This window comes from Manis pentadactyla, chromosome 11, assembly GCF_030020395.1.
Source record: "Manis pentadactyla isolate mManPen7 chromosome 11, mManPen7.hap1, whole genome shotgun sequence".
NCBI lineage: Eukaryota > Metazoa > Chordata > Mammalia > Pholidota > Manidae > Manis > Manis pentadactyla.
Window position 1 is genome coordinate 34,173,246 of NC_080029.1, and position 25,447 is coordinate 34,198,692.

Genomic DNA, 25,447 nt, shown 5'->3' on the forward strand with positions numbered 1-25,447 from the left:
AACAGGGTGTCAATGATAAATGGGTAGCCCTTAGAACCAAAGTGGAATTTGTTCATCAGAATTTGGTACAAACGAAATGTTCTTTCTATAGTTTAAGCAATTTAAACTCTTCTTTATTGGTAAATTTTCAGTTACCATCCTATAGACTCACATATTTCTGTAAGAAAAAAACTATTTTCTTATGATAACTGCTGTAGTTTTGAGCCACTCATCATAGTATCCTAAAAGTAATTTCCAACTTTTTCAAGTTAGGTTGGTCCTATAGTAGGATATCACTATGGCTATGAAAAAAAGAGGAAAAGGCAATATGTATTTTATTAAAAAAAAAAAACATGATGAAATAAAGCTAGATGGGATGCAAGAAGATAAATACTAAATGTACCAACTATGATATTAACTTTGAATAAATTCCGATGGCTTATTACCATGTTGCTAAAATCAAAATAAGGAAATCAGTAAGGCATTATAGTCTCAAGGTTACAATAGTATCACTGAATCATTCAGTGTTATTTCCAAATGATAAATAAGATATTAAGAGTTGATTGATTTTCTTTAAAGCAAGTTAACCAAAGACTTCGGGATTCTGCAGAAAAAGTTTATAGAAACAGAAAATAATATTTTTAATCATTTAAATAAATTCTATTTATTTTGGAAAAATTGAGTTGAAGTTTTAAAAAATTATTGCAAACCTATTCCATTCTTATATGCATTGACACATTACAGAGAGTGTTGTTGATTACAATGGAAGCCTTGCATCTTTGGTTTTTTTCACATTCTTTTCTGTCTTACAATTAAGTGAAAGGAAGATATGGGTTTCCCTGGCACATAGGTCATGCTACTAGGGGTGAGGTAACAGCCTGCCAGGAGTTGCAAAGTCTTTACTTGAGAAAACAGTCAAAAAGGTAAATACTGCATACTGGATGTGTTAATGAGAAAGTTAATCAATTCAAATTTAAAAGAATAAAAAAGCTATGCCAAGTTTTCATTCCTGGTAATTTTCTTGTTTGCTGGTACTTGTAAATTCTTTACTACCACTTAAGTTTGCCTCTTCGTTTCCATTAATTTTCTTTTCTATAGTTTGGAAAATACTGTAAATTTACGTAAATTTTCATAATTCTATCAATATGACATTAAGAGTAGACAGAAATGAGTTATCTTTCCTAAAAATCTGAGATCCTTCTTTGTATTTTGATCATTGCAGGAATAAGGCATTTTGATGCTACTCCTCCCTAGAAATTTTCTATTTTCATTGAAACATTTTTTCTGTGGCTTACATTCTGAATCTTAATATTATTAATAAAGATTATGGCACTTCAAAATGGATACTGAATAAAAATATTGCTAAATAAACAATTCCAAATAACTACCATGTACATTTAAAATATGAAAAGATAATGAGGTATCCAAAAAGAATGGAAACTAAGAATGATACTTAAAGATTGTACTTTGTTTTGAACATACAGTCAAAGAATGGAAACTAAGAATGATACTTAAAGATTGTACTTTGTTTTGAACATACAGTCAATAAGAGATGTGTAAATTAAATAAATTATATTGAAAAAAGTTCCTCCTTACTTTCTGATTAAATATGAATTTTTTGTCAATTGCTTAAAGTAAGATATTATTTATAATATGCTTTCTTTTTAAAAAGAGGACACATATATGGAAATATGCAATGCTTTGTATAGAAAAAGTATGAAATAGAAAGATTAGTTTGCCTGGCTGTGACACAGAGATAATTAAGCCAACATTATAGATCAGATTCCTATGCGAGTGATTTTTACTCAATTATGTAAGTACAAAAATAACTCCCCCATCTAAGGGGGCTTTGTGAGTTCTTTGATAACAGCACACAAGTGGTATCCACAATACTGGGGGTGAAAAACACCTAAAAGCACATATACAGAGGACAGATTGGTGATATAATCTTTGGATATGAAGAGTAGCAGAATTGCCTGGAGGTTGTGGTTACCCACACACACCATGAATATATACAGAGAGGGATTTAATGAAATGTTCATATTTGAAGAATGGAGGGAGATGTATGAAGGGAATGATGTAATAAGAAGCATAAATAGAAGGATAAAATGAAAGGTATAATGAAGTTTATGGACTAAGGAGCCTAAAGAGATGAGACTATTTGAAGGGAATTGTAAATTAATTTTGGTGGCCACATTCATGGAAAAATCTACAGCAAATGCCAGCACAGACCAATATCTCAGGAGATATTTGCAAGTAAATGGGATTATCCTAGGTGAAAACCTTGCTGGACTGGAGGTAGAAACTGGAGGCAGTAATTTGGATAATAAAAATCTATGCTTTCACTTGAAATAACTGAGTAACTGTCTCAGTTTTCTGATTCAATTTTGTAAAGCTCAACCAGTGATAAGCAGATTAAGTAGTGAAAACTGTTTAGTTAAATTTTCTAATGAAATAGGGAACACATACCTGAATGACCTGGGGGCAATGGAGTAGAATGTAAATTTGATTACAAGAAAATGTATAGGGATCTAGAGACTGGTAATGTGGGTCAAAAATGGATCTGAGCCAAGGCATTCAGCTTTGACTCTGTATTTTACAATGCTTATCCTAGGGCTATGATCTCAGCATCCCCAAGTGAAAAACAAAGGAGAACCAGTTGCTAAATTCCAAATACAGTAGCTTAGTGAAAACTAGATAATTTACATATATTATACCCTTTAATAGTATCTCACAATGACCTTATTGGATAGATGTTATTTCTATTTTTATGGATGAGGGAAAGAGAACACAGAAAGGTTAGGAAGCCTGTCCAAGATTTCTCAGCTAGTCACAGTGAGGTGAAGAGTGTGTGCGATAGCAAGGCTCCTTCCAGTATACCTTACTTCCTTTCCCCTTATTCTCTAACAGACCCTGAACTGTCAGGAGGAGTTATTGAAGTCCTAAGCATGACTGTGAACTACCTTGGTGAGAATCTCCCACTGCTTGGAATTAGAAGCTTCTGGATTTCTTCTAGAAGGCGGTGAGTGTCTGCTTAAGATAATCGCCTGAATACAGGCAGTTATCTCTAAGTCAGAGACAGGGAGAAAGGCCTCAGCTGTAGTCACTATTCAAAAAGAGATACTTCATTGCTTCAAACTGAGTTCCAACAGCAAAGCTTGAAGGTTCTTTGACTAGATTGCTTAAGTCCTTTTTGGAAAAACAAAGAACCCAGGTTAGAGACGCTGATATCTTTGGTCATGTAATCTTAAATAAGAAAGACTAGAGCTTGTAATCTAAAATAGCACTCCTAAGAAAGCAGAATCATTTCGATTGAAAGCTTAGTTTTTCCACTGTTAACTGAAAATGATTGGGAATTACAAGGCATGGTCCCAGAATATTTTAATCTGCCCTACAGTAGCTAGTACTGTACCAAATTTGAAGTTGTAATTTATTTATGTTATGCATTTTACAAGCAAAGATGAACCATAGATGCTAGTCTTTCAAATATTATCATCTGTTGTTATGCCAGGTATGCCTCTTCCAGGAGACCAAAGGAAGGTATTTATCATCAGTGAAGCAATTGCTCCTTAAAGGCCTTTCTTGCAGATAAGAGCTGAAAATATTACATAGGCTAAAGGACAGAGCAGAGACAATTGAAAATTCATCTGTAGCCAAAGTAGATGAAAACAAACAAATACTTTACAAAAACATGCACACCTAGGCACTTGCTTTAGAAGAATAATTTTCATATTGATTTGAGATGTAATGTACTATAATGAAATGAACAGCAGACTAGGAGTCAAGAACCCTAAATTCTAGTTGTTGTTAATCATAATTGTCTAATTTTAAGAACATTATTACACCTCCTTGGTTCTAAGTTCTCTCGTCTTTAAAGTAAGAGAGGCTACTTGATCTCCAAGTTACCTTCTTACCATGTTGTTCTAAGTATTTCATGTATTATATTCTAAAATTCCTTCATAGAGTTACCATATATCTATAACTTTCAGCATTTCTGTACATGACTCATTCTTAGTTTCTGGGATTATTTTTGAACCTTCCAGACATATAAAAAATTATTTTAGAGATGTTACAGTTTCAAACTGCTTCAAAGATTCAGTGACTGTGGACCACTCTTAAGGAACATGAGCTTCCCTCTATGGTGTCTCTATTTATAGATGTCAGAGTATTTGTATTACAGAGGCCAAATACTTGGGATTTCAAAGAACTGCGAAGGTTTCTCAGTCCCCCCCCTCCACACTATTTTCCTACTCAGTGACTGATGGTGAAATTCAATAGGTAGAGGAGCATCTACTGAAATAAAAATGGACTATGAAGGTTTGCACATTAAAATGCAAATATCCTTGGTAAAGAAAACAGAGAGCAGTGAGAATGAGTTTCTAATACTTTCTGGTAGTCCTTACCTTCAGTAAGAGAATTACAGGTCATACTTGACTCATGGCAATTTAATTTATAGTGATTCACACTTAGAGCACTCTGCTTTTTTTATGCTTATATTGTATATTAGGGCATTTATGACACATTGCTCAAATATGTCCATCAGTTCTATCATAAAACATATGACAAAGTGGTATGGGAACTTGGAGGAAGGGTACTTAACGTAGCTAGGGAAAGGGGAAGTGGACATCAGGAGCATCTTCACGGAGGAGAAGCTTCTTAAATTTAATCTTAAAGAACATGCAGTAGGGAGATGTGGAGATGCTGGTCAAAGGGCACAAACTTTCATTTATAAGATAAGTTCTGGGGATCTAATGTACAGCATGGTGACCATAGTTGACAATAGTTAATAACACTTTAGTGTATACTTGAAATTTGCTAAGAGAGTAAATCTTAAGTGTTTGCACCACACACACACACACACACACACACACACACACACACACACACACACACACACAACAAACAAAAACAAAAAAAAACCTCCCCAAAAACCAAAAACCCAAAACCAAAAAACGAACCCTGCATTGAACAAGTCTATTGTTACCATTTTTCCAACAGCATTTGTTCATGTCTCTGTGTCACATTTTGGTAATTCTAGCAATGTCAAAATTTTCATTACTGTCATATTTGTTATGTGATCTGTAATCAGTGATCTTTGATGTCACTATTATAATTGTTTTGGGGGGGCCATAAACTGCACCCATATAAGATGGCACACTTAATTGATAAATGTTGTATATGTTTTGACTGCTCCATCAACTAGCCATTCCCCCATCTCTCTCCCTTTCCTCAGGGCTCTCTATTGCATGAGAAACAACAATATTGAAATTAGCCCAACAATGACCCTACAGTGGCATCTAAGTGGTCAAGTGAAAGGAAGAGTCTCATGTCTCTCATTTGAAATCAAAAGCTAGAAGTGATTAAGTTCAGTGAGGAGGGCATGGCAAAGCTGAGACAGGTTGGAAGGTAGGCTTCTTGCACCAGTTAGCCAAATTGTGAATGCAAAGGAATAGTTCTTGAGGGAAATTAAAAGTGCTTCTCCAGTGGACACACAGATGATAAGAAACTGAAACAGCTTTAATGCTGATACGGAGAAAGCTTTAAAGGTCTGGAGAGAAGAATAAACCAGCCACAGCATTCTCTTAAGCCAAAGCCTAATCTAGAGCACGGCCCTATCTCTCTTCAATTCTATAAAGGCTGAGAGGTGAGAGAGCTGCAGAAGAAAAATGTAAAACTAGAAGAGGTTGGTTCGTGAAGTTTAAGGGAAGAAGCCTTCTCCATAACATAAACTGCAAGGTGAAGCAGCAAGTGCTGATGTGGAAGCTGCAGCAAGTTATCTGGAAGTGCCAGTTAAAATAATTTATGAAGATGGCTACACTAAACAACAGATTTTCAGTATAGACAACATTTTCAGAGTCCTTGTATTGAACATCTATGATTTTCATAGCTAGAGAGAAGTCAATGCCTGGCTTTAATGCTTTAAAGGACTGGCTGACTCTCCTGTTAGGGGCTAATGCAGCTGGGGACTTTAATTTGAAGTCAATATTCATTGACCATTCTGAAAATCCTAGAGCCATTAAAGATTGTGCTAAATCTACTCTGCCTGTACTCAATAAATAGAACAACAAAGCCTGGATGACAGCACATCTGTTTACACCACACATAGTTTACTGAATATTTCAAGCCAATTGCTGAGACCTACTACTCAGAAAAAGATATTCCTTTCAAAATATGACTACTCATTAACAATACACCTGGTCATGCAAGAGCTCTGATGGAGATGTACAATGACACTGATGTTGGTTTCTTGCCTGTTAACATAATACCCATTTTGCAGTCCATGGACCAATGAATAATTTTGACTTTCAATTTTCATTATTTAAGAAACACATTTCATAAGGCTAGGGCTGTCACAGATAGTGATTCCTCTGATGGATCAAATGGGCAAAGTCCATTGAAAACCTGGAAAGGATTCACCATTCTAGATGCCATTAACAACATTTGTGATTTGTGGTAAGTGGTCAAAATATCAGTATTAACAGGAGTTTTGAAGAAGTTGATTCCAACCCTCCTGGATGAGATTGAGGGGTTCAGGATTTCAGTGGAGGATGTAACTGCAGATGTGGTGGAAATAGCAGGAAAACTAGAATTAGAAGGGGAGCCTGAGGATGTCACTGAATTGCTGCATCTAATGGTAAAATTTTAACAGATGGGGAGTTGCTTTTTATGGATGAGCAAAGAAACTGGTTTCTTGAGATGGAAATCACTACTGGTCAAGATAAAAAGAAAACTACTGAAATGACAAAGATTTAGAATGTCACATAAACACAGTTGATAAAGCAGCAGCAGGGTTTGAGAGGATTGATTCCAGTTTTGCAGGAAGGTCTACTGTGGGTAACATGCTATCAACAGCACTACATGCTCCAGAGAAACTGTTTGTGAAAGGAAGAGTCAACTGATGTGTCTAATTTCATTGTCTTATTTTAAGAAATTGTCAAAACCACCCAACTCTCAGCAACTACCACCCTGATGAGTCAGCAGCCATCAATATTGAGGCAAGACTGTCTACTAGCAAAAAAGATTGACTTGCTGAAAGCTCAGATGATGGTTACCATTTTTTTTTAGCAATAGTACTTTTAAAATAAGGTATGTTCACATTTTAGATGTAAGGCTATTGCACATTTAATACACTGCAGTATAGTGTAAGCATAATTTCTTTTTTCTGTTTTTATTAAGGTATATACACTCTTAGGAATGTTCCACATGAAAAAACAATGTGGTTACTACATTCATACATGTTATCGAGTCCCTGTCCATACCCCATTGCAGTCACTGCCCAATAGTATAGTCAGATACCATAGAGTCATTATTTGCCTTCTCTGTGCTACACTGTCTTCTCCATGATCCCCCCCACACCATGTGTGCCAATCATAATACCCCTCAATCCCCTTCTCCCTACCCACCCACCCTCCTGACCCTTCCCCTTTGGTAACCATTAGACCCTTCTTGGAGTCTGTGAGACTGTTGCTGTTCTGTTCCTTCAGTTTTGATTTGTTGTTATATTCCCCAAATGAGGGAAATCATATGGTACTGGTCTTTCTCTGCCTGGCTTATTTCACCCAGCATAATATCCTCCAGCTCCATCCATGCTGCAAATGGTAGGATTTGTTTCTTTCTTACGGCTGAATAGTATTCCACTTTGTATATGTACCAAATCTTCTTTATCCATTCATCTACTGATGGACACTTAGGTTCCTCCGTATCTTGGCTATCGTAAATAGTGCTGCGATAAACATAGGGGTGCATATGTCTTTCTGAATATGAGAAATTATATTCTTTGGGTAAATTCCTAGGAATGGAATTCCTGGGTCAAATGGTATTTCTATTTTTAGTTTTTTGAGGAACCTCCATATTGCTTTCCACAATGGTTGAACTAGCTTACATTCCCACCAGCAGTGTAGGAGTGTCCCCTTTCTCCACGTCCTCCCCAGCATTTGTTGCTCTTAGTCTTTTCCATACTGGCTATCCTAACTGGTGTCAGGTAATATCTCATTGCAGTTTCTACTTGCATTTCCTAGATAATTAGTGATGTGGAGCATCTTTTCATGTGCCTGTTGGCCATCTGAATTTCTTCTTTGGAGAATTGTCTGTTCATGTCCTCTGCCCATTTTTTAATTGGGTTATTTGCTTTTTGGGTGTTGAGGCCTGTGAGTTCTTTATATATTTTGGATGTTAACTCCTTGTTGGATATGTCATTTACAAAAATATTCTCCCAAACTGTAGGATGTCTTTTTGTTCTGTTGATGGTATCCTTTGCTGTACAGAAGCTTTTCAGTTTGATGTAGTCCCATGTGTTCATTTTTGCTTTTGTTTTCCTTGCTTGAGGAGATGCATTCAGAAAAAAGTTGCTCATGTTTATATTCAAGAGAGTTTTGCCTATGTTGTCTTCTAAGAGTTTTATGATTTCATGACTTACATTCAGGTCTTTGATCCATTTTGAGTTTGCTTTTGTGTATGGGGATAGACAGTAACCCAGTTTCATTCTTCTGTATGAAGCTGTCCAGTTTTTCCAACACCAGTTGTTGAAGACGCTGTCATTTCCCCATTGTATGTCCATGGCTCCTTTATTATATATTAATTGACCATATATGGTTGGGTTTATATCTGGGCTCTCTAGTCTGTTCCATTGGTCTATGGGTCTGTTCTTGTGCCAGTACCAAATTGTCTTGATTACGGTGGCTTTGTAGTAGAGCTTAAGTGGGGAACTTAATCCGCCCAGCTTTATTCTTCCTTCTCAGGATTGCTTTGGCTATTCAGGGTCTTTTGTGGTTCCATATGAATTTTACAACTATTTTTTCTAGTTTGTTGAACAATGCTATTGGTATTTTGATAGTGATTGCTTTGAACCTGTAGATTGCTTTAGGCAGGATGACCATTTAGACAATATTAATTCTTCCTATCTATGAGCACAGGATGTGTTTCCAGTTATTGGTATATTCTTTATTTCTCTCATGAATGTCTTGTAGTTTTCAGAGTACAGGTCTTTCACTTCCTTGGTTAGGTTTATTCCTAGGTATTTTATTCTTTTTGATGCAACTGGGAATGGAACTGTTTTCCTGATTTCTCTCTCTGCTATTTCATAGGAATGCCACAGATTTCTGTGTGTTAATTTTGTATCCCACAACTTTGCTGAATTCAGATATTAGATCTAGTAGTTTTGGAGTGGATTCTTTAGGTTTTTTTTATGTACAATATCATGTCATCTGCAAACAGGGACAGTTTAACTTCTTCCTTGCTAGTCTGGATGCCTTTTATTTCTCTGTGTTGTCTGATTGCCGTGGTGAGGACCTCCAGAACTATGTTGAATAAAAGTGGGGAAAGTGGGCATCCTTGTCTTGTTCCTGATCTTAGAGGAAAACCTTTCAGCTTATAGCTGTTAAGTATGACGTTGGCTGTGGGTTTGTCATATATGGCCTTTATTATGTTGAGGTACTTGCCCTCTATACCCATTTTGTTGAGAGTTTTTATCATGAATGGATGTTGTATTTTGTCGAATGCTTTTTCAGCATGTATGGACATGACCATGTGGTTTTTGTGCTTTCTTTTTGTTGATGTGGTGGATGACATTGATGAATTTTCTAATACTGTACCATCCTTGCATCCCTGGAATAAATCCTACTTGATCATAATGGATGATCTTTTTGATATATTTTTGAATTTGCTTTGCTAATATTTTGTTGAGTGTTTTTGCATCTTTATTCATCAGGGATACTGGTTTGTAATTTTCTTTTTTTGAGGTGTCTTTGCCTGGTTTTGGTATTAGAGTAATGCTGGTCTCATGGAATGTGTTTGGAAGTATTCCTTCCTCTTCTACTTTTTGGAAAACTTTAAGGAGAATGGGTATTAAGTCTTCACTAAATGTTTGATAAAATTCAGCAGTGAAGCCAACTGGTTCAGGATTTTTTCTTAGATAGTTTTTGGATTACCAATTCAATGTCATTGCTAGTAATTGGTCTGCTCAGATTTTCTATTTCTTTATGTGTCAGGCTTGGAAGGTTGTATTTTTCTAGAAAGTTGTCCATTTCTTCTAGGTTATCCAGTTTGCCACCATATAATTTTTCATAGCATTCTCTCATAATTCTTTGTATATTTCTGTGGTGTCTCATGATTTTTCCTTTCTCATTTCCAATTCTGTTTGTGTGTGTAGACTCTTTTTTTCTTGATAAGTCTGGCTAGGGGTTTATCTACTTTGTTTATTTTCTCAAAGAACCAGCTCCTGCTTTCATTGAGTCTTTCTATTGTTTTATTCTCAATTTTATTTATTTCTGCTCTAATCTTTATTATGTCCCTCCTTCTACTGAGTTTGGGCCTCACTTTTTCTCCTTTTTCTAGTTTCATTAATTGTGAGTTTAAACTGTTTATATGGGATTGTTCTTCTTTCCTGATGTAGGCCTATATTGCAATATACTTGCCTCTTAGCATAGCCCTTGCTGCATCCCACAGATTTTGTAGTGAATTATTGTTGTCATTTGTTTCCATATATTGCATTGATCCATTGGTTATTTAGGAGCATGTTGTTAATCCTCCATGTGTTTGTGGGCTTATTTGTTTTCTTTGCATAATCTATTTCTAGTTTCATTCCTTTGTGGTCTGAGAAACTGGTTCGTACAATTTCAAGCTTTTTGAATTTACTGAGGCTCTTTTTGTGGCCTAGTGTATGATCTATTCTGGAAAATGTTCCATGTGCACTTGAGAAGAATGTGTATCCTGCTGCTTTTGGGTGCAGAGTTCTGTACATGTCTGTTAGGTCCATGTGTTCTAATGTGTTGTTCAATGCCTCTGTGTCCTTACTTATTTTCTGTCGGGTTGATCTGTCCTTTGGAGTGAGTGGAGTGTTGAAGTCTCCTAGAATGAATGCATTGCATTCTATTTCCCCTTTTAGTTCTGTTAGTATTTGTTTCACATATGTAGGTGTTCCTGTGTTGGGAGCATAGATATTTATAATGGTTATATCCTCTTGTTGGACTGGCCCCTTTATCATTATATAATGTCCTTCTTTGTCTCTTGTGACTGTCTTTGTTTTAAAGTCTATTTTGTCTGATACAAGTACTGCAACACCTGCTTTTTTGTCCCTATTAGTTGCATGAAACATCCTTTTCCATCCCCTCACTTTTAGTCTATGTAGGTCTTTGGATTTAAAGTGAGTCCCTTGTAGGCACCATATAGATGGGTCTTTGTTTTTTATCCATTCAGTGACTGTATGTTTTTGATTGGTGCATTCAGACCATTCATGTTTAGGGTGATTATTGATAGGTATGTACTTACTGCCATTGCAGGCTTTAGATTCATGGTTACCGAAGGTTCTAGGATAACTTCCTTACTATCTAAGAGTTTAACTCAACTCACTTAATATGCTACTACAAAAATCTAAAGATTTTTTTCTCCTTTTCTTACTCCTCCGTTCTTTAAATATTAGTATCATATTCTGTATTCTTTGTCTATCCCTTTTTATTACCTCTGGTGACCACTATTTAACCTTAGGAATACTTCCATCTATAGCAGTCCCTCCAAAATACACTGTAGAGATGGTTTGTGGGAGCTAAATACTCTCAGCTTTTGCTTATCTTGAAATTGTTTAATCCCTCCTTTAAATTTAAATGATAATTTTGCTGGATAGAGTATTCTTGGTTTGAGGCACTTCTGCTTTATTGTATTAAATATATCATGCCACTCCCTTCTGGCCTGTAAGGTTTCTGCTGAGAAGTCTGATGATAGCTTGATGGACTTTCCTTTGTATGTGATATTTTTTCTCTCTCTGTCTGCTTTTAATACTCTGTCCTTATCCTTGATCTTTGCCATTTTAATTATTATGTGTCTTGGTGTTGTCCTCCTTGAGTCCCTTGTGTTGGGAGATATGTGGCCCTCCATGGCCTGAGAGACTATGTCCTTCCTCAGACTGGGGAAGTTTTCAGCAATTACTTCCTCAAAGACATTTTCTATCCCTTTTTCTCTCTCTCCTTCTTCTAGTATCCCTATAATACGAATATTGTTCTGTTTGGGTTGGTCACACAGTTCTCTCAGTATTCTTCCATTCTTAGAGATCCTTTTTTCTCTGTGCCTCAGGTTCTTTGTATTCCTCTTCTCTAATTTCTATTTCATTTATTGTCTCCTCCACCTTATCTAATCTGGTACTAATTTTTAGTACCATCCTTTGTGTTCCGCAGTGATTGGATTACCATCCTAAATTTGTTCCTGAGATCTTAGATTTGTTTCTGTATCTCCAGGAACATGTTTATGATTTTTATTTTGAAATCTCTTTCACGAAGATTTATTAGTTCAGTCTCATTTGAACCCTTTTCTGGTGTTGAGATTTTGCTTTGAACCAGGATTCTTTGATATTTCGTATTTGTATGTGGCCCCCTCTTGTGCCCAGAATCTCTAGGCTCTGGAGCTACTCAGCCCCTGGAGCGATGTCGAGCGTTGCACAGGAGTGGTGTTGGTGCCTGGGGGAGGAAAGAGCTGTTTCCTGCTTCCTGGCTGCTATGCCTGTCTCCACTGCCTGTACAAGTGGGCCGTACACACAGGTGTAAGCCTCTGTGCTTTGCGTTTGTAGCTGCTGTAGGCTTTCCTCTGGCTGGTCTGATGACAGAGCAGGGTTTGCCAGTTTGCGAGCCAGGTGTGGCTGGCTGGGAGGAAGGCGCAGTAGGCTACGTATCATCGTGGGGGGCTTTGGAGCTGTGTAGCCAGGCAGGGGGATAGTGTGCCTGAAGATCGTGAAAGTTCCCAATGTGCTAGGCAGAGTGTACCTGGACAATTTTGTTTACCTGTCCTTTGTCATGAGCAATAAGCTCTGTGCAGTCCTTGTCCCTTTAACAGCTCTCTCGCTTTTAGGAAGTCTCTCAGAGTTCCTGCCCAGATCAGTCGGATAGGGATCCCTGTTTTCCACAAGCAGCTGGAATCTCTGTCTCTCCAGGTATTCCACCTGTCTTAGCTTTCCAACCCCACTGATCACCAGAGCACCATGCCATGTAGGTGCGTGCTCCTAGAGCAGATCTCCAGGGCTAAGTGTTCAGCAGTCCCAGGCCTCCACTCCCATCCCATTCTGTTTCTCTTCCTCCTGCTGGTGAGCTGGGTTGGGGGAAGGGCTTGGGTCCTGCTGGGTCACAGCTTTGGTATGTTACCCTGTTCCGTGATGTCTGTTCTTTTTTCCAGGTGTATACAGTCTGTCACAGCCTTCTTTCCTGTTGCTCTTTCAGGATTAGTTGTATTAATTATATTTTTGTATTACATGTGGTTTTAGGAGGATGTCTCTGTCTCACCTCTCACACCGCCATCTTTAGTCCCGTGTAAGTGTAACTTTTATATGCATTTGGAAAACAAATTTTAAGACCTAAACTAACATGATAACAATGGGGAGGACACATAAGCGATGGATTCAAGAGGATGTATAAGGAACACATATTGTAGATGTACAGAAAATGAGTATTGGTTATGTTAAATTTACTAGGAGGTATACATTTGGTGTATGAGTTTGGAGCTCAGGTAGTCTGGGCATTGATACAGATTCAGGAATCACTTAGTAAGTGGTATTAGAAATCACTGGCATGCATGAGGTTATCCGAAGTGAATGTATAAGATACGAAAAAGGCCAAAGAGAAAAACTCTAAAGAAAGTTTATATTCAAGGAATTGAGAAAGGAAGGCAAGCCTAAAAAGAGCCAATAAGGAGACAATTATCGTATTATTTACCTGTCTCTTTGCTTCACTACACAGTGAGATCCATGGTCAGGAGTATGTTCTATTCATTTTTATATAGCCAGGACTTAACATAGCACCTGACATTAGGAGATGTTTAATAAATATTTGTTGAACAGACTGAATTATATTTCTATATATGGTGTTTTCTTATCACCTAACTAAGAGGTTTAATTACAGTACTCCTTTGCATTAAAGATTGAGTTTGATCCAACTCACAGGCTGAATGCAAACCTCAGTATTATTTTTCATCATCATGGGTGGAGACACTTGACAAGGAGGTTAATCATCCATAAAGAGTTTGCTTACTTGTGATAATTGATTTGATTAACAAATGAAGGGCCAAAAGCACATGATGGGCAAAGAGAATTCATTTGATAGCATTCTTTTTCTTCTAATGGAAAAATAGAAATGACCATTTTGAATTGTTTTTTTCCTTAAAAGGGCTGGAATTTCTCTCAATTGTGATTTGTCATACAAAAAGAGATTTTCCTAAATTAAGTACTGATGTTAAGGGAAACTCCCTTGAGATTACAAAAGACCAGGGATTGTTAATTTATTTTTAAAATAGGTAAAGTATTATTTACATTTTTTCCAGCTTCTGTTTATATTCACACTTTTTGAAAATGTATGGTGTTGATTGATATAAAAAAACCTGACTATGCATTTAAAAAAAAGATTAAGGTATTATTGATATATACTCCTGTTTGGTGAGGTCTGCTCTGTTCTCCAGGTGCATGCAGTCTGGCACAGGCTTCTTTACTGTTGCTCTTTTAGGATTAGTTGTATTAACTATATTTTCGTATTATGTGTGGTTTTGAGAGGAGTTCTCTGTCTCACCTCTCACGCCACCATCTTTAATCTCGGAATCTCCTCTGCATTTAATAATAGAAAGAAATCTATTTCACTAAAATTGGTTTCTGAGGTCAAATAGTTATTAATTCCTGACTAATTCCTCACTCTAGTCAGTTTTCTAATGTTCATTTTCTTTGATGAAGAGTAAAACAAAAGGAAAAGGAAAGGTTGAAGCCTAATGATATACATATCTAAAAGGAGGCAAATCAAAGATGCAGGATATGTGTAAACTACATAAAAGCAACTCTTGTCTAAGTAGACTCAGGGACCAAACAGCTAGAATTTAGCATTTAATACTTTACTAGTTTTAGACCTTTAAACTTTAACAGTTTTTTCCTGTTATCTACCATTTTATTTTTTCTTCTTTTTTAAAATTGAAGTATAGTTGATACACATTATATTGCTTCAATTATACAACATAGTGGCTCAACAGTTACATATTATTAAATCCTCACCCCAATTAGTGTAGTTACTGTCAACATAGAAAGATGTTACAGAACCATAGGCTATATTCTCCATGCTGCCCTACCATCCCTGTGACCAATTTATGTAATGATCAAGATTTCTGTGCCATTTTATGCCCCTCTCCCTTCCCATCTACCTATTCCAACCCCTCCTCCATGGTAACCACCAGGCACTTCTCAGTGTCTATGAGTCTACTGCTGTTTTATTCCTTTGTTTCGCTTTGTTTTTATATTCCACAAATAAGTGAAATCACATGGTATTTGTCTTTCTCCTCCTGGCTTATTTCACTGAGCATAATACCCTTTAGGTCCATCTTGTTGTTGGAAATGGCAGGATTTCTTTCTTTTTTATTGCCTACCATTATATTTTATATTCTAATACTGGAAAAAGAGTATTGTCATGCAGTAAAGAATGTTAGTCTTGTGTCTTAATCCTATTTCTTTTTCTGCTGTTCTGTTTGCTTGTAGAAAAATTAGGGCATTTGTATAGATGTTCCCTAATGTTCACTGAAGTTTGAATATTTTATGGTATATGAATAAAGTCCTTTCTTTGTAAAATCAACCTTTTTGTGTTGTTTTTATCTACATAACAAAAACAATTAAGAAACTATATACAACTTCTATGCTGAATTTTTGGAAATAGAAGTAGTTGATTAAAAACTGAAAACACTGGTGAAGATTACCTTTTCACTGTCTTTCAACAACCCAGTTTCAAAGTGCTACTAAACTAAGAGCAGAAAATAAGAAAATAGATGAAGCAGAAAAACTGAGGTCAGACTTGCTGCTCAGTGATCCATGGATAAATTAAGACCACTTTTAGATTTTACATTTAAAAATATGTTTTCCACAAAGGAAAACATGATTATGAGACACACTAGTTATATCCCATTTCTGGCAGATAGGATAGCAGCCAGACTCAATTAACTATCTTCACTTAGTGCTGAGAGCCCTCTCTTCAGTTTAATGTATTGGTATTTTGATGGATGGAAGAAACACAGTTGATTTTTTATTTTTTTTAAATGAAAAGGGGACTTTATGGGTGCTTGACTCTATATACTGGTAAAACTGATCTTAGAGTTTAGTAGAAGTAAGAAGCAAAAAGGATGGTGATAGTAATTGTGATAATGGTTAATAACCTTTCTCCTTCAGGAAAACTATTTACGTAATGTTATAGGAATCTTACTTGGAAAAAAATGAAGAGAAAATGCGATGGGTGAATATAATAGTACCTCGGTAGTTGATGATTTCTGTCCCAAGCACCGGAGTCATCTCGAGGACTGTGATAAAGGCTTTGTCCATAGATGTTAGAGGAAAAGGAGACATGCGGTGTCTTCTAGCCACCTTGGTGATATCGACAGCACTGTGACCTTAACAGAAAGATAATAAACTAACAGTGATTTTGAACTATAGATTAAAAAGTGGGAATGACTTATAAATACCAACAACTCTCAACTTCATATGTCTACAAATGAAGATTACAAGTTGAGGTTACAAGATTACAACCTGCTTCCAAAATACAGATTGCTTGCAAATTAAAGACTGCTTTGGTGGAATATTAAATCAAGTTAGCAATGTTATATGATGTGACAAAACTTGGTGAAAGTTAATGATGATATTGACTAATTCTTTTTAAGTGCTTATTATGTGCCATGGCACTGTCCTAATTAATCTTCATAACAACTTTATATATCATTATTAACCTTATTTATAGATGAAGAGAGAGGTTTACTTATCTTGGCCTAAATCACAGAGGTAGTAAAAGAAGAATCAGGATTCAAACTCTGGCTTTAGAATCCATGTCCATAACCAATATACAAAACTTTAAATGATTAACGAGCTAGTTGTAAAATGAAAGACTGAAACTTGAATTTATTTAGTATTTCATAAGAAATATTCTTTCCTCTGAAAAAAGTCATAGAAAAACATGATTATTTAGCTACACACTCACCTTACCTAAGTTCCATGCCATTAATATCACCCATGTACTCAACTCCTATTTTTCTATCTCCAATCCTAACTTTTACATTCAATTCTAGATTTGTATGTTATCCAAATATCTAGTGGATAAGAATATATATCTCCAAACTTGCAAATCATCCAACATGCACTTGAACGTCTAACAGGCAATTCAGACCTAGCATGTCTAAAATCAAACTCTTGATTCCCTACCCTCCTTTCCTACCACACAATATCTTACTCTCTTGCAATTCCATCTCAGTAAACAACAACTCCATTCTTTCAGTTATTAAATCAGTACCTTGGAGACATCCTTGATTCTTCTCTGCATCAGAACCTTTTCTAAAATATCTTTGAAATATCCCTAGAATCTGGTCACTAACTTACCATCTTCACAACCACCACATTGGCTGGAACCATCATTTCTTTCCTGGGAAACTGAATAGCCTCTTAACCGGTCTCCTTGCTTCTGTCCTTGCTCCACTACAATTCATTCTCCACACAGTTATAGTGATCCTTCTAAGTTTGATTGTGCTAATCTCTGCTCACAGCCCTCCAATGGATTTCCATTTCACTCAGAGTAGAATCTTTGTTATAGACTATAAATTATGGCCCCCACTGTTCTCATCTCTTATCATTTCCCCCTTTGATCACAAGTTCCTTGCTTATTCTCAAGTATGACAAATACATCTCTCTTCAGGGTCTTTGTACTTGCTGTTTTTACTTAGACTGTTCTTCTTCAGATATTATGACTCCACCCATCCCTCATTTCTTTCAGGTCTTATTAAAATATCATCTCATCAAACATGCCTTTGTTAAATATCCTATATGGAATATTACCTACATCACTTTCTATTCTCCTTACTCTATTCTACTCTTTTTGGTGGCTATATATATATATCCCTGTAGCTATAATATATATAAATTATCTATTTATAATTATTTGTTTATAGCCTTCTAAGTAGAATGTATGCTCCGTAAGGGCAGAAACTTTGTCTTTTTTTGTTCACTGTTATTATCCTCAATATTTAGACAATAAGAAATAAGTATTTATTGAATTAATGAGTCATTTAATGGTAAAAGGGACTTCTTAGAGCACTATACCATTGGGCATAAATAACTTGGCCTTTTCTTTGTAACTTTAAAGGTCTACAGCCCAAAGAGTAAACAGAAAAGGAGTAATTGCAAACACTGTTGCTTGGCTATCCTAACTGATATCCACAACTCCTATGCAGCTAGGGGAGCAAAGTAGCTATAGGTTGATGTAACTATGATATAGTTCTGGCCAGTGAGATGTAGGAAGAAGTCCCTGTGGCAGGCTTCCTATTACAGATAAAGAGACAAAACTTTAAGAGTAGAAAATTTTGCTCTTTTACCTTCTTTCTATTTGGCACATGGCTAGATACTGGGAGGTGCCATGGCCATTTTCAACCACTAGGATGGAAACCCACACAGAAAGTATGAAAACATGAGAAATAAAACAGCCTGGGTCTCTGATAACAATGTTTGGCTGTTTTATTAAATATATTAAATTTAGGACTCCTATCCCAACCCCAGCAGCTGCTTTAGATGTACCCACTGGTTAATTTAAAGGTACTGTCCCAAAGAGTTTCCTTTCTAAGATGAATGACATTGTTTTAAGTACTCAAAGGCATACAAAGATGCTTACGCTTATGATATGTATCTCCCATGGGAAATCACAAAATTATAAAATTTTCAAAGCTTGAAGGACTTTAGATATTATTTAGTGGTAAATATGAATAACATTTTCTACTCAAAATTTAAGTAGGTGAACACTTAAAAAGGAATTATGCATGGTATGATTTCTCATTTGCTAATTATTGAAATGTAAATTTATTTACAACTTTTACCAGAATCCTGGCCTTGTCATTAAATATCTTAAAAACTTATTATCACAAGTTTATTAGAGAGAATGACAGAGATAGGTTCTTCTGCTTCTTATTTAGTTTTATATGTCTTAGATCTGATCTCTTCTAAGATATGTTTACTTTATGTACAATTTGTTTTATGTACAAATTATGTACAATTTATAATCTTATAAAAGCTGTCCTTTTAAAATGTTTGGTTTCTGAGGAGAATACTACTTTTTAACAGTCCAGAGTTTATTTATTCACATACTTTGTAACAGAATAGATTATTTTGATAGTAGAAAGCTAGTTTGATTATCAGTGATACACATACCCATTCAACAAATACTTATTGAATGCATTTTATGAACCAGGTTTAGTTAGGAACTTGGGATACACAGAATAAGATATACTCTGCCATAATGAATACTACAGCTTGGCAGAATGCAAAGACATGTAAGTAAAAAAAATAAGAGCAGGAGAATATAAACCATCTGACAGTTCTCTAATTATAGATTGGCAGTTCTATTTCTCTTTCTCTTTTTAATTGGAAATTGCAACATGGATATCTACCAGCCTGGAAAAATATTTCCCATCTTTAAAATAATTTTGTGCCTTGTTTATAGTTTCCTTATGGTACCTTCACTTCCATCTTATGTTATAGACATTTAAAAATGTGCCTTACCTGTGTTAGTCTGCTGTAAACTTCTTGAAAGCAAAGGTTATATCTTATAAATTAAGTGGTATCCTTTACCACTTTTAGAACAGTGCCTTCCTTCTTCTTATAGCAGGTACTGAATAAATAGTTGAGAATGAATTAATAGTAAATCCTTCCAAAAGAGTTAAAAGTTGGGAAGGGAAAGACAAAGCAGCAGCACCTGCTCTGCCCTTTTGCTTCTCTATGCCTTCTGTCACAAAGGGACTGCTTCACTGGGTAAATAATACCAACTTTGATGCTAATGGGTAACACTGTTCCCTGGCTAATATTTACATGTTCTCACAAGGGCCTTCTGGAGAGATAACAAATTAACTGAAAGGAATGTCTGAAAGGAGGAGTATTTTAAATCTCTGGCACAGTAGCAGTGTGTATGTGTGTATTCTCAACAAATATTTATTGAGCACCTTCTATGTGCCAAGTGGCTTCTTCTGACTAAAGACTCACCCCAAATCACACAGGAGGAGCATCAGCTATTTTGTCAATAAAGAAGGGTTAATTTGGTCCTGTAGATGTGAGAAAAATGGTATTTGTCACTTACCTTCTACACACATGAGTAAAATTAATGAAATAGATAATAGCTGCTCTTTTTAAGTGAAAGGAACTACAGCTGACCCTTGAACAATGTATGGGTTAGAGACACTAATCCTCTGTGTAGTAGAAAATCCCTGTATAACTTTTGATTCCCCAAAAACTTAACTACTAATAGTCTACTGTTGACTGGAAGCATTACTGATAACATAAACAGTCAATCAACACATATTTTGCATATTGTATGTACTATATATTGTGTTACAATAAAATAAGCTAGAGAAAGGAAAATATTTTTCATATTGTTACAAATCTCCAAAAATTTTTCCAAAATTATTTACTGATAAAAATACAAGTAAAAATGGACCTGCACAGTTCAAACCCATGTTGGTCAAGGGTCAGTGTTACTAAATATTAACATACCTAGTTCTGTTGTATCCCATACTACATGCAGGATGACTATGTATTCATATAACATTCCACTTAATAAAAGATTATACCTAAAATAAGTTTGAAAGCCATTGCTCTAAATGATTCAGTACTCTCATTTTCAAATCAAAAGTGGACAAACATGCTCCCAGGACAGCACCAGGGACACACAGATGTGCACCAGCAGTGGAGGCACAGGCTGAGGATGCACAGTGCCCACATGTACAGCTCAAAGGTTCTTAAAAAGGCCTCCCAAGGGCTGGCATGGGGTGGCCCATTTTTAGAGGGCATACATTTCCAAAGAAAATCTGGTAAGCAAATAGTTATGTCTCTTTTTCTGTTTTGTTTCCATTTTTTAAAGAAACACAATTTCAACAATTTTCTGATGTTGACATCAGTGATTTACAAGAAGTTTCAAGATGAAAGCTGATTACCTCTGATTTCATTTATTTTGCAGATTAAACCCCAAAGCACTTCTAACTGTTCTAGGCTATTAAGAGAACTCAATTAAACAGAAAAAAGGGGGAAAAGGGTCAAGAAACATTCTCCCCCACACCCTAACCCTCTTCTTGATTCTGAGCCTGGCACAGAAATCTGGTAGAAGAGAAAAAAAAGTACGCACTTTTGTCTCTCAAAGGCCAGATAGTTTACAGGCTAGCAGCCAGTTTTCACTGAGTGGTCCATAAAATCCATTTAGACAGAAGTAGGAAAGGAGGGAAAGAATAATTTTTTAAAAAGAAAAAGGCTTTTATAATGAAAAGAAGTTGGGGTTTTGGATAGACAAAATATTCACAATTTGAGAGAAAATTTTGATAGAATTTTTCCTATAAAGCAAAAACAATTTTATGCCCACCAATATTCCTGAAAGCTACCTCACAAATGAATACCAACTATTACAAAGAGAATCTGTGAGGGCACCAGCTCTATTCAACTCACGTACACTATAAAATAAGACAAAACTAATGGGAAAATATGTGTCCAAATGAGATTATAGTGTTCAGGGAAATATTTATTTTAATTTACAATAGTAAAATTAGCTAGTAATGTATCGCTGTTACTGATAATTTGGACGTAGGCTAGTTACTTTCACAAAAATAAACTACAAAGTGCTTTATGATATGGGATCATTATATGGGAGTGTGGGCAGGGATGGGAAAAAGAAGTCTAAGACATTCTCTCCACTAGCTATCTGAACTGAGCTAAGAGTAATTGGTTGAATTAGTACAACATCTAAATTCACATCATTTTTCTGCAATGGGCTCACTTTTCTGAAGTAGATTTATAGGATTAAAGCAATTCTAAATTAGACAGAGATTGCTGATTTAAAGTTTTTTCCAATAAAGCCTAGATTTCCATAAGAAAACAACTCATCTCTTTTATATTTTCTGGGGCATAAATCAAGACATGGGGTTGATTACATGTGAGTTCAGAATCTTTGCAGGTACAGTATTCAACATGTTTCCTATCTTCTATGCAACAGTTAAAATCATTAAAAGGCCATATAAGAAGTCATGGGTGAACAGTATGGGTTCACTCAGGATTACCATTATCAAAGGTATGTTTAAATACTAATGGCAATGTCTATGATGTACAAGGCCTGTAAAGGGACACAGAAAGTACAGATTCCCTTCTGAATAGAGTAACTATGGATCTTTGTTATGTAGCAGTAACCTTATTGCATGGCCATCTTGAAAATGGAGCTGTTTATACCAATGAAAGTACTTTTCCCACTTTAAATGCATGCTTACTTGCCAATTCTTAATAAATAATGTTTCATCTTGGCTTGAAAATACATTTTTAAAATTAGAGTAAATGAAGAAAAGATGCTTTTAGATGACAAAACACAGTATAATAGAAACAAGATGTTCATGTAACTTCTTGATTAAAATCAAAACCCCAGGAGGAAATTATTCTTCAAAACAGTCAAAGAGTTCCCCAAACTAACCTATAGTGTAAATCATTACTCATTCTTTGGATATACAGAAAATCTCAAGGAGGAGACTTGTTCTACCTTATTAATATTATTGCTTCTATTTAACATAGTATTTGCAGCTTGAATTCCTTGTCTTTCTACTTCCTGGATCTTTCTGAACAGCAAACCATCTAAGATAATGAATAGCTTTCCTGGGAAACTTACAGAGCGAAGATGATTTGCTCAGGTCAAATTGCTAGAGCCTTTGGTAATTCAAAGAGTGTGTGGTTCAGATATACAAAACATTTAGTCTTTTATATAAATCCCTTGAATTAAGAGAAATCAAGTCCAAAACTCCAGGAAAACAGTGGCAATAGGCTCAGGACTACAGGACACTTTGTATATCTGAAAATAATTTCACATATTGTTTTCAATTTAATAGTCTTAGACTTTCTTCTACTTGTTTATTAAAGATAATGAGCCTCACAGCATTTCTAACAAAAATTAGAAAGCATGACTGAAAGGATGGTTGTTTTCTAGGGCAGCATAAGAAATATTAAAGAAAATGCTCCTGTATCATGATTGTAAAATCGGGCATTGCTGTCAGAAAATGTTTGCTCTATAATTTTTATCAATGGCTCACAATCACCTACAGGATAAAATTTGATTTCTTTAGTTATAAAACCCTTCCTTGCTTCCTTTTCAGCTTCATCACTTAGAAAACAGATTATTATAGTTATTGGAATACACCATATTATTTCACATTTTCCTTCCTTAGCATATTATGTTCTCTTTGCCTAGAATAAATTTTTCCTCATCTTTTTGTTTTCTCAGGAAATGATTATTTCTTCACAATTGTCTTCTGCAACAAAGTACTCAAATAATGATGGGAACATATCAAAAGGATATGGGAGTCAACCTGAAGAGATTCCCTTTGGCCAAAGCTGAGACAATTTAAGCATCAATGTAAATCAGGATAGTAACAGATTATATAATTAATTTAATAAAATAAAACTAAGAATCCATGAGCATATACTAATATAAATAAAGAAACAACTAAGTAAAATTCTTCCTTACAACAAAATGTGAACTGATAAATGAAGAAATGTTATCATTAGAAATGTATCACTTGGCAACTATCATAGTAATAATTGGTTCAGGCAAAAATCATCAGTGGATACTAAAACGAGAAGGTGAAAACCTAAAGAAAATCAATATATTTATATAGTTTTCAACACATATACCCAGAAGATTATTAACTACAAAGCAAAATAATAACTTGATAGTAGAGAAACCTGACAGATAGCACTTTAACCAAGTGATCAAAGTTAAATCATCAGCAACGGTGATTATGACATCATGAGCCTCCTGATGTGATGTACTGAGAAGGACACAATATCACATACAAGGTATTACTAACAAAAATGCATAACCTGAACCAACAGGAAACATCAGAAAAGTTTAAATTTGAGGGACATTCTACAAAATAACTGACCTATATGCTTCAAAAATGTCAAGGTCACGAAAGACAAAGAAAAATTCAGAAACTGTCCCAGATACAGGAGCCTAAGGGCACACAATAGTTAAAAGTGATGCATAGTTCTGGATTGGATCCCAGATCAGAAGAAGAGAATGTTTTTTTCCTTTTGCTATAAAGAATGTTATTAGAAAAATTGGCAAAATGTAATTTGAATAAGGTTACATAATAGTATTAAGGAAAGGTTCATATCCTGATTTTGATAATTATACTGTAGTTATATAAGAGAATACTTTTTTCTTCTTTATTTTCTAAAAAAGGAAATGGACATTTGAAGTATTTAGGGGTAAATGTTTGTAATTTACTCACAAGAAGTTTAGGAAAACATATATATTAATATAAAAAAGAAAAGGTAAAGCAAATATGCCAGTGTGGTAACATTTAGGCGGAATTTGGGTGAAAGAAACAAAGGAATTCTTTGTACTATTTTTGTAGCTTTTCTGTAGTTTGGAATTATATCAAAATAAAAAAATAACAAGGCCTTTTTTCAATAGTCTCTCCTTTATGAAGCAATGCATGACCATTTCTTTTTTCCGCACTGATGTGCTATAAAAAACTTTTATCTTAGAATTCTTAAAGCATACTATAAATCTTACAGTAATTATACTTATTTTTATAAATGTCTGTTTTCTTAACTATGGATTATCAGCTCTTTAGGAAAGGAAAAATGTCTTAACATGAAGGCCCAAGAATGTTGTGCATACAGTGGTCACATAGAAAATTTCTGTTGAATGAATTTCTAAGTGCTTGATTTTAATCAGTCTAGAACATATTGATTGACAAAGAGATGGACTGTAGCGATAAACACCACATACAATTTCAAACCTTATTCTCGTCAACAATTTGTGTTCTTTTTACTAGAATTGTCTATTTTTAAAAACAACTGCAAGCATTTGTTAACAATAGGCTGAAAACTAGGTTTTTCCTCTCTTTTGTTATTTTGTTAAAAAGTAGTGAAGAGTTAATGCAGTAGGGAAAAGAAAAAGGAGAATAAAAAACATGATTATCACTTTTAGCTAAGGTTAAGATGTTAGGGAAATGGAAAATTAGCTTTGTTCAATGTATGTACTACTTAGGTTAAAGATTAAGTGATTAGCACTGTAAGTAAATCCTTACAGGTTATTTTTGAGATCAGGTTTATTTATAGAAAAATGATAATGCCAAAGGGAGGAAAAAGTAACTCATTTCCCGTGATCAGGTATGAGCTCTCTTTACAGCTGTCTACCTTTGGCTTTTATTTTCAATTTGTCACAATAAGTAAACTAAACATAAAATATTAAAAAGAAACAGGTAAAATTAGCTGAGAGAACATGGTAAAAAGAGACAAAATGAAAAAAGGTATTAGAAGACACAATGATAAAATAAATAGTGGAAGTAACTATTACTTTAACACTTAAAGTAAAATGACAAATAGCTAAAACAACACTAAAACAGGGGATAAATTTATTTTAAAAAGCTATAAATGTAGGAATAAGTGCTATTATGCCCAACAAAGGCAAGCAAAGTC

At 35.1% G+C, this 25,447-nt stretch overlaps 1 protein-coding gene across 14 annotated transcripts in view; it reads right to left on the reverse strand.

Moving 5' to 3' along the window:
* The window catches only part of GPHN (gephyrin), a 752,379-nt gene that overhangs the window by 105,957 nt on the left and 620,975 nt on the right, over nucleotides 1–25,447 (reverse strand). For all 14 annotated transcript variants that reach the window (XM_036906015.2, XM_036906017.2, XM_036906020.2 and 11 more), the window contains one exon: nucleotides 16,222–16,359. In XM_036906015.2, coding sequence (XP_036761910.1) covers nucleotides 16,222–16,359 — 138 coding nt within the window. The remainder of the gene's footprint in view (nucleotides 1–16,221; nucleotides 16,360–25,447) is intronic.